The sequence below is a fragment of the Carlito syrichta genome, unplaced genomic scaffold (genome assembly GCF_000164805.1).
Source record: "Carlito syrichta isolate Samal-C Ts95f unplaced genomic scaffold, Tarsius_syrichta-2.0.1 Scaffold307258, whole genome shotgun sequence".
NCBI lineage: Eukaryota > Metazoa > Chordata > Mammalia > Primates > Tarsiidae > Carlito > Carlito syrichta.
The window spans coordinates 510255-519925 of record NW_007251354.1 but is presented as its reverse complement, the minus strand read 5'-3'; the positions used below and the strand labels follow the sequence as shown (position 1 = coordinate 519925).

The window sequence follows — 9671 nt, the reverse complement described above, 5'->3', positions numbered from 1 at the left end:
TTTTTTTTTTTTTTTTTTTGTGAGTTGGAGTCTCACTGTGTTGCCCAGGCTGGAGTGTAGTGGCACACTTATGGCCTGCTGGGCTCAGGCGATCCTTCCACCTCAGCCTTCCAAGTAGCTAGAACTACAGGCACGTGCTACCACTCCCAGCTAATTTTTTGATTTATAGTAGAGATGAGGTGCAAACTTTAAATGTACAGTACAGTATAATTATAGGTCCTTTGGTGTACAGATCTCCAGAACTTATTTTGCATAACTGAAATTGTGTACCCTTTGACGCCTTCCTATTTCCCCCTACCTCCAGTCTATGGCAGCCACCATTCTACTCTCTGCTTCGGTATGTTTGACACTTTAGATTTCAGGTGTGAGATCATGAAGTATTTGTCTTTCTGTGTCTAGCTTATTTTACTTAGCATGTCCTTCAGGTTCATCCATCTTGTTGCAAATACAGGATTTCCTTCTTTTTAAAGACAATAATATCTTGTATGTGTATGCCACATTTTCTTTATCCGTTCATCTGTTGACGACCATTTAGGTTGTTTCCATATCTTGGCTATTGTGAATAATGCTGCAGTGAACACAGGAGTACAGATATCTCTTCAAGATATAGATTTCAATTCCTCTGGATAAATACCCAGAAGTAGGATTGCTGGATCAAATGGTAATTCTATTTTTGAGTTTTTGAGGAAACTCCATATTTTTTTCCATAGTGGGTGCACCAATTTACATTCCCTTCAACAGTGTACAAGGGTTCCCTTTTCTCTACATCCTTACCAACACTTGTCCTTTGTATTTTTGATAATAGCCATCCAAACAGGTATGAGGTAATGTCTCATGGTGGTTTTGAACTGCATTTCTCTGATTTTTAGTGATGTTGAGCACCTCTTCATATACCTGATGGCCATTAATATGTCTTCGTTGGAGAAATATTTAGATCCTTTGCCAATTTTTAATTGCATTATTTACTTTTTTGGTATTGAGTTGTAGGAGTTCTTTCTAAATTTTGAATATGAACCCTTCATTAGTTATATGGTCTGCAAATATTTTCTCACATTCCATATTTTATCTCTTACTGTTGATTGATTCTTTGGCTGTGCAGAGGCTTTTAGTTTCATGGAGTCCTACTTGTCTATGTCTACTTTTGTTACCTGTACTTTTGGTGTCATATCTAAGAGATCATTGTTCAATCTGAAGTCTAGAAGTTTATTCCTTATGTTTTCTTCTAAGGGTTTTATTGTTTTAGGTTTTACATTTAAGCCTTTCTTCTATTTTAAGGTGATTTTTGTATATGGTGTAAGATAGGGTCCAACTGCCGGGCTCGGTGGCTCAGCCTGTAATCCCACGCCTTTGGGAGGCTGAGATGAGTGGATTGCCTGAGCCTGCGGGTTTGAGACCCGCCTGGGAAGGCGAGACCTCATCTCTACAATAAAATCAAAAAATTAGCCGGGTGTGGTAGCATGCACCTGTAATTCCGGTTACTTGGAAGGCTGAAGCGGAAGGATCACCGGAGCCCAGCAGGTCGAGGCTGCGGTGGCCAGGAGCGGCCACTGCACTCCAGTCTGGGTGACAGAGTGAGACTCCAACTCAAAAAAAAAAAAAAAAAAAGATAGGTCCAATATCATTCTTTAGCCTGTAGGTATCCAATTTTCCCAACACCACTTATGTCATCAGGACTTAAAAGTATATTACATATAATAAAATCATTGGGATATAAAAATATTATATATAGTAGGCATACAATATATACACAAAGGACATGAAAGTATCTTATGTATAGTAAGATCATCAGGACTTGAAAGTATCTTACATCTAGAAGGCTCACAATATATACATAAAATTTAATGATTGGTCTTATTGCTCAAGTTGGTCAGGACTAATGATATAAATTTCTAGTAACTTCTGGTCAACAGGGACTTAGATGTTGTCTTATCCGACCTCAACTTGTACTTCTGTAGCATCCCTGACAGATGGTCCCTTCCTGCCAAAGTCTATCTATTGTGTGCTTTGGTTTTTATAGCATATCTAATCTGTCTCAGCTTCCTGTAGATGAAGTTTACTTTACTTTGCTTCTTGCATGCAGTGGCTGCTCCCGGCCACTGCAGCCTCGACTTGCTGGGCTCCAGCGATCCTTCAGCCTCAGCCCTCCAAGTAGCTGGAACTACAGGTGCGCGCTACCACGCCCGGCTTATTTTTTGATTTATTGTGGATATGAGGTCTCACCAAGTTGCCCAGGCGGGTCTCGAACCCGCGGCCTCAGGCAATCCACTCACCTCAGCCTCCTAAAGACGTGGGATTACAGGCTGAGCCACCGAACCCAGCTTGTTCTTTTTTTAATTGAAAGATTTATGCACTCAATAGAGGCACAAAGAAAAACAGTATTCATACTTGGGGTATTATTCATAATTTACTCCTTAATGTTAACCACTCAGTATTTTAGTATTTGTACTTCCAGGATTGAATGTATCTTTTTTTTTTTTTACAATGTTAAAAAAGTTTATTTAATTTTCATCTCTCAATTATGCCTCTTTTGCTTCTGGACAATATATAGAACTGTTTTTCACCTTACCTGTAGAACCCAGGTAATATCTTCTAGTTCCTTAGTTCTGGAACCATTTTCTCACCTTGGTCTTTGGCTGTAGTAGTCTAACTGTTGTAGCTCCTAACCTTACATCCTTTCTTCTTTATGTCTTTCAGATCCAGGTGAACTTAAGAGAATTAGAGGCAGCTGCCTGGTTCAGTCATGATGAAGTGGCCTCAGCCTTCAGGAGAAAGGGCCCCTATACTCAGCAACAGAATGGGACTTTCCCATTCTGGCTGCCTCCTAAGGTCACCATTACCCACTGGCTGATTAAGGAATGGGTGGAAAAACAGACCTGTTCTTCCCTGCCTGCTTAGCTCAGATCAAGTAACTTAGATCCCTCCATGGTATCCCTAAAAGGACATCCCTGAAGGATCATACCAGAGACCAATTGACAGAGGGGAAGTGACAAAAGGCCAGCTCCAGGCCAACTTTTTAAGACAGAGCAGATGGTGAACCTGCAGTAAGACACCTCTATCAGTAATGTTGATGAAGAAGTTCCTGTTAATGGGCATCAGAAGTGCCAGTGTGAGAAGAAAAACTGATGTCAACTGTCAAAATCAGAGGGAAAGGTGAAACATTCATTTGGAGGTTCACCCATTTTTTCCAAGGCCTTGGAAGCAAACATCTTCTGGTATATGGCTTGTTAATGTTGTGTTTACACTGATTGCCAAAATGTGTCTGGTGTAATTTTGGTTAAAACTTTTATCTTAGTATTGAGTATTTAGTATTAATTAGAGAATTAGAGAATTAAGAAAAATAGCACAATAACATTTTTGAATTCATCTACAAGTGCATACTTGTATGTGGTAAATAAAAGTCATATTTACGTCATTTGGAGGAATGACCAAAGTAACAGCCAAGGTCTACCTCAGAGTATTTTGCAATAAATCAGATGCAAATGAAACTGTGTTGAGGTAGTTGAATCCCAGTGGGACTCAAGATGTTCTTTTTCGCTGTATGTAGCTCTGTTACTAGTTCAGTTTGTGACCCAGGAAAAAGACTATCACTTTGCCATGCCTGTTTTCCTAAATGTAAAACAGTCACTGGCATTTGCACTCCAGCAAGTGTTGATTAGCACATGAACCTGAACTGTTTCTTGAATTCTATGGGTTAACCTAAATTTAGGATTCCATATATGCCATTCTAAACCCTGTCATAGGGAGAAGAGTTTATTTGGGGAAAATAAAATACATTTCTATACCTTTGTACGGATGTATTTTTTTGTCCTATGAATTGAGAAATTTTTAGAAAGTGAGAACTTGGCTGTGGAGGAAAGATCACTTTATTGGAGTGAAAGTTAAACACTTAAGTCCAGGCTCCAAGTCTTTGAAATGACTGAAGCAATGTGCAGAAAAAAAAAAAAAAAGAAAGAAAAAACCAAAAAAGCAGAGGAGGTCCAAAAGAAGAATGGCTGGGGAAAGAATATCTTCAGAAGATTCTGGGCACTAATTTATGATTAAGACACAAACCCCAGAGATCATATGGTTATTCACACACCAAAGTCCTATAGGACTAGCAAAAGAGATTCTAGAACTAAAAAGTGAAAGCACTGAATTTTCTGTTGACTCCAAAGGTTCACTACTCTATTGTTAGCAAACCATCATTGCTTTGAGGAACTCAAAGAGCCTTCATCATTGAAGGATAATGTGATGGGATTGGTTGTCTTGTTAGATTGGCAGCTTGCCAATCTAATAACCTGGGCTGAATCCAGCATGTAGATGGGAAAAGCACTCTCGAGAGAGACATCCTGAGATTTCTTCATCTCTTGTGGTTAGAAGACAACAGTTCAGGGTCCATGTGTATTGCCATCTCCCAATCTTTTCTATCTCTATGTGGGTGTGTTTGTGTGTACATGTGTACACATCACCAATCTGAAAATACTGATAGAGAAGGGTTGTGAGGGAGTCCTAGTTATGAGTTTCTCAAACTTAACATGGAGAAACTGTTTGTTTTTTGATTACTGTGTTTTTTTGGAAAAGGAGAGTGGCTCATAGGAAAAGCTGCAACGTTGAACTTTGTTTCCCAGCAATGAGTGGGAAAAAGGCCTGTAGAACTCCAAGGATATCTGAAATCTTAGGCAGAAGACTGCAGTGCTGGGTACTGAAAATGGCAGATAAATAAAAGAGACTGGTACAGGGTTTACCATATATATGGTAATGAATTATGAAGGTGCTAAGGATAAATAGAACCCTGGGCCCATGATGCAAAATAGCAACAGGTAAAACCTTAAAACAAACGTATGTCACCAGAGTGAGGCTGGCTGAAGTCAGTCAACTCTGGTAACTAATAAAAAAGCAACTCATTCATTTATTATGTTTGCCTGTCCACCACTCTTTCTCTATCCAACATCTAATTCTCAATGAAGAGAAACTTAATGGGCCACAAGTACATTGTGGGGAAAACTTTTTCTCGTAGTCAAACTGGGCTAGCATTCTGGATGCTCACTTTAACATGTGAAATGTATCTCCAAAACAAAAGTATATTTAAAATATGTTAAATTGTTAACATTACTAAAATGACGCCCTACATAATAATGAGAAACTTTCATCTGATGCATTTCTGAAGTCAGTGTGTAACACCTTCCCTCCCCCTCAGCTCATTTCATTGAACAAAGGCTGTAAAATAAGAAAAGGAAGGACTGAGGCGGGTATGGTAAATGTGGTATATGTGGTTTTTAATCATTTGTGATCGCAGTTTCCCAAATAGGAACTTTCTTAATTCCTCCCTCAGTTGCTGGAGGGGGGCTGGGATTATAGGCATGGGCCACTGCGCCTAGCAAATTGTACACTTTAAGAAGATAAATTTTTTGATATGTGAATTATACCTCTGTAACTATTATTTAAAAAGCAAGTAAGTACTGTATCTTGGTTTAGGTTCATGCATGTAAAAGTTCATTGAGTGTATACTTGAGATTTGTGCACTTAACCATAAGTATACTATACCTCATTAACAAAAATTAGAAAGAAATTTCCAACTTGGAATTTTGACCCGAGGATGAATAAAGGTAAGAGAGAAATTAACATTCAGAATTTTACCAAGGGTGTATTGTGGTATGGTGTGCCCTTAACATGAAGTATGTAAATCCTCTCATCTCAGAGGCTATCTAGGAGCCAGATTGTATCCTTCAAAAGCCTATGTGAACATTGAGTCAGAAAGACTTGTGTCGAGTGGGCAACATCTGGGGTTCATGGAGGAGAAATCAACCTGCGAAACTTGCAATGAAGAAACATTTTTACTAAATGAGTAATCTAAACTAGAAAAATGAACATAATCAGACTCAATATTTATTTAAAAAGAAAAAAGAGAAGGCGGATGTGCTGGTTAATCTTTTGCCGGCTGGCTTGTGTGTCTGCGATCAGTGTTGTCAGGCAGCTGCACTCCCATACTTTGTAGAAGATTAGAAGCAGGTCCTGCCAGCCCAGCTTGGGAGCTATAGGATTCCAATATATTGGAAACGAGGTTCAGGTCTACATCCACTGGTGTCATAACAGATTCTTCTGCATCAGAATCTTCCTCATTGGAATTGGTAGTCTGGGATACAGTTTCCTTATTCATAGAGGGAAAAGAAAATGGGATAATATGTCATTAGTTGGGTGGTGGTTACAATAAAAAGCAAACTCGGCAACTATGTAAATTTGAATTCCAAATTAAAAAAGAAATGTTGGCAGGGCATGGTGGCGCAAGCCTATAATTCCAACCCTTTGGGAGCCTGAGGAGGGTGGAACGCTTGTGGCCAGAAGTTCAAGACCAGCCTGGGCAACAGCGAAACCTTATCTCTACAACTAACAATAATAAAAAAAATTATCCAGGTGTGGTGGCACACCTGTAAGTCCCAGTTACTCAGGAAGCTGAGGCAGGAGGATAGTTTGAGTCCAGGAGTTTGAGGTTGCAGTGAGCTATGATTACACCAATGAACTCTAAGCCGGACAACAGAGCAAGACCCTGTCCTAAAAAAGTAAAATAAAAAAGAAATTTCCTTAAAGTGAAAACAAAGTCTAATAAACTGATCTAACACATATTAAAACTTGGTTTTAAAGATTATAACACCCTTCTTTTCAGGAAAAATGTCTACAAACTGAATGGATTTCGTCTCTATTTTGAAATAGCTCAAGGGAAAGAACCAGAATTAAGAAGATAAGGTACATTTATAACTTGCCTAATCAAAATGATCATTAAAAGAGTCCAGAATCTAAGTTTTCTTCCAAATGAAAGAAGTTAGATTTCCTTTTTTTCCCCTCCCTAAATGAAAAGCTTAAGGTAAAAACATAAGGCTTTGTGGTTTCAACTACAAAGATGCTTAATTGCTACTGTGATTTCATAGTTTGGGGAAAGGATGTGAAAGATTATAGCTTGATCTATAGACTGCTTTATAACCTTGCTATTCAAAGTGTAATCAGTGGGCCAGTAGTATCTGCATTGCTTGGAGTTTATTAGAAATGGAAAATCTCAGGCCTCATTCCAGACCTGCTTAATTAGAATTTATATTGAAACAAGAATTGTAGGTCATTTATATTCACATCAAAATTTAAGGAATACTGTTTTAGATAAATCTAATGTGTGGTTTCTATTAGATGTTGGCAATTCTGAAAGTGGTTATAGTTTTCAATGTGGTTTAAATGATCAAAGCAAGGGAAATTAACGTTAATTTAGGGCATATTATAAGTTTTATTGTTGTCTCATTTAGTTCTCATGTTATTTCTATGACATGAGGAATACTGCTTAATGGATACACTCACAGTGGATGGCTGAGCTAGTGTTCAAGTCCTAAGCCATAAGACTCTAGGGTTCATGCTCTTTCCATAATGCCTCTTCTGTCTTGGGTTAGACAGTGGCAGCAAAAAAATTAGGATGAAAACATAAATGAAAGACGAATTTTGAATTTGGCTCTAAGTTAGAGAAACATATGAAACAAAGTATTAAGACTGGAAAGTTCCTATTGCCATTATTATCATTAAAAAAGAAAAAAAAGACTAGAAAATTATTTGGATATTTAAGATTCTCTTTTTTAAAAAAACTCATCTATGCTGTTAGTAGTAGTAGTGTGTAATCAATCACATACTAATTTGAGCACATTATATGACTTTTTTTTTTTGAGTTAGAGTCTCTGTTGCCCAGGCTGGAGTGCAGTGGCACACTCATGGCTACCCCAGCCTTGACCTGCTGGGCTCAGGCGATCCTTCCAAGTAGCTGGAACTATAGGCATGTGCCACCACACCTGGCTAAGTTTTTGATTTATTGTAGAGACAAGGTCTCACCAGGTTGCCCAGGCTGGTCTTGAACCCCTAAGCTCAGGCAATCCTCTTGCCTCCACCTCCCAAAGTGCTGGGATTACAAGATTTTTGTTGTTGTTGTTGTTTTGGTTTGTTTTTGAGGTGGAGTCTCACTTTGTTGCCCAGGCTGGAGTACAGTGGCACACTCACGGCCACCCCAGCGTCCACCTGCTGGGTTCCAGCAATTCTTCCACCTCAGCTTTACCAAGTAGCTGGAACCACAGGCGTGCGCTTCCACGCCTGGCTAATTTTTGGTTTATTGTAGAGATGAAGTCTCACCAAGTTGCTCAGGCTGGTTTTGAACCTGCGGGCTCAGGTAATCCACTCGCCTCGGCCTTCCAAAGTGCTGGGATTACAGGCTGAGCCACCGAGCCCGGACCCTTTTTTTTTTTTTTTTTTAAAGAAACAGGTGTTTGGTCTGTTGCCCAGGCTGGAGTACAGTGGCTTGATCATGGCTCACTGTTACACCGAAATATTGGGCTTGAGTTATCCTCCTGCCTAAGCCTACCATGCAGTTGGGACTGCAGGCACAGGCCACCATGTCCAGCTTTTTTTTTTTTTTACTTTTTGTAGAGGCACAGTCTCGTTATGTTACCCAGGCTGGTCATTCACTTCTGGGCTCAAGTGATTCTTCCTTGGCCTCATAAAATGCTGGGATTACAAGTATAAGCATTGTGCCTGCCTGACTACTTATTTTAAATCCTGATAGATAACACAGAATAAGTAATCTAATGAAGCTTATGTTTAGGAAAATAAAATTTATAATCTTTCATTCTATCAGAGTTAGGAAAAAATTAGCATTTTTATTTTCAAATCTCATAAATTAAAAAAAGAAAAACTAAGAGAAAAAATAATTTTAGCTATCTGACATAATAAACTCAGAAAGGGAAAGGATTAAAAATGCACATACCACTTGCTTCCGGGTGGTGAAACTTTTGCCAATGCAGGTGTGTGCCAGTTCCTGGTCCATCTGGGCCATATATGACTTGAGATTATCAAGAGTTCCTTTCAGAGAAGCCTCTTCACCAGGCTTTTGAGTTTCGAGGTCCAAGTCATCATCACTGTCTAAACATTCAAAGTCTTCCTCATCCAGGTCATCAGAGTCTGACTCCTGAGGCCCTGGCCCTACACAGGCCCCAACACAGAAAGAACCACTTAGAAAATTTTTTTCTTTTATTTTCATGACTCAAATACATGACTTAACACTTGGTAAATTTTTGGGGGGACTCTACATCTCAAAAAAATTAATTGTTATCATAGAATTAGAATGTTAAAAAGGACTAATATACATAGTCAATCTATTTCACAAAGATCCCTTCCACAAATGGTAATGTTGGCAGATATCTGTGGAGAAGTGCACAATCTGAGCCAAAATATTTAACTTAAAAAAAAGTCAGTTAAATTAGTTATTTGTATTAAAAAATTTAAAAACTACCAAATAAATAAATATATTTTGATATAAACATTCAAGCCATATAGCAGTACTCGCTCAAAAATCACTCCCTCCCCAGTGATAGGCATCTTTTAATAGTTTGGTGGGTATCCAGACCTTTATCTCTGTAGTTCTGTACATATATACATATGACAATTTTTTATTGGGCTGTTTGTCTTTTTCTTATTGATTTAGAGTAAGTCTAAAAAATAATCCAAGTTAAAACCCTATCTAAATATACAACGTTTAGCCAGGCTTGGTGGCTCAGCCTGTAATCCCGCGTCTTTGGGAGGCTGAGGTGAGTGGATTGCCTGAGACCGCGGGTTCGAGACCTGCCTGGGCAACTTGGCGAGACCTCATCTCTACAATAAATTAAAATGAGCCGGGC

The 9671-nt window shown here is 38.8% G+C and overlaps 3 protein-coding genes across 7 annotated transcripts in view; 1 reads left to right on the top strand and 2 right to left on the bottom strand.

Moving 5' to 3' along the window:
* NUDT13 (nudix hydrolase 13) overlaps positions 1 to 3357 on the top strand; it is a 37978-nt gene extending 34621 nt beyond the window's left edge. For 2 of the 4 annotated variants that reach the window (XM_008064291.1, XM_008064289.1), the window contains one exon: positions 2695 to 3357. In XM_008064291.1, coding sequence (XP_008062482.1) covers positions 2695 to 2895 — 201 coding nt within the window. In that variant the 3' untranslated portion in view covers positions 2896 to 3357. The remainder of the gene's footprint in view (positions 1 to 2694) is intronic. The other 2 variants (XM_008064290.1, XM_008064288.1) reach the window with 2 other exon arrangements.
* The window catches only part of P4HA1 (prolyl 4-hydroxylase subunit alpha 1), a 137197-nt gene extending 131102 nt beyond the window's left edge, over positions 1 to 6095 (bottom strand). The window contains exon 1 of the mRNA XM_008064293.2: positions 5923 to 6095. The gene's annotated coding sequence lies outside the window, so the exon portion shown is untranslated. The remainder of the gene's footprint in view (positions 1 to 5922) is intronic.
* ECD (ecdysoneless cell cycle regulator) overlaps positions 5844 to 9671 on the bottom strand; it is a 30806-nt gene continuing 26978 nt past the window's right edge. For both annotated transcript variants that reach the window (XM_008064286.1, XM_008064287.1), the window contains 2 exons: positions 8762 to 8976; positions 5844 to 6127 (listed from right to left, as the gene is read on the bottom strand). In XM_008064286.1, coding sequence (XP_008062477.1) covers positions 5903 to 6127; positions 8762 to 8976 — 440 coding nt within the window. In that variant the 3' untranslated portion in view covers positions 5844 to 5902. The remainder of the gene's footprint in view (positions 6128 to 8761; positions 8977 to 9671) is intronic.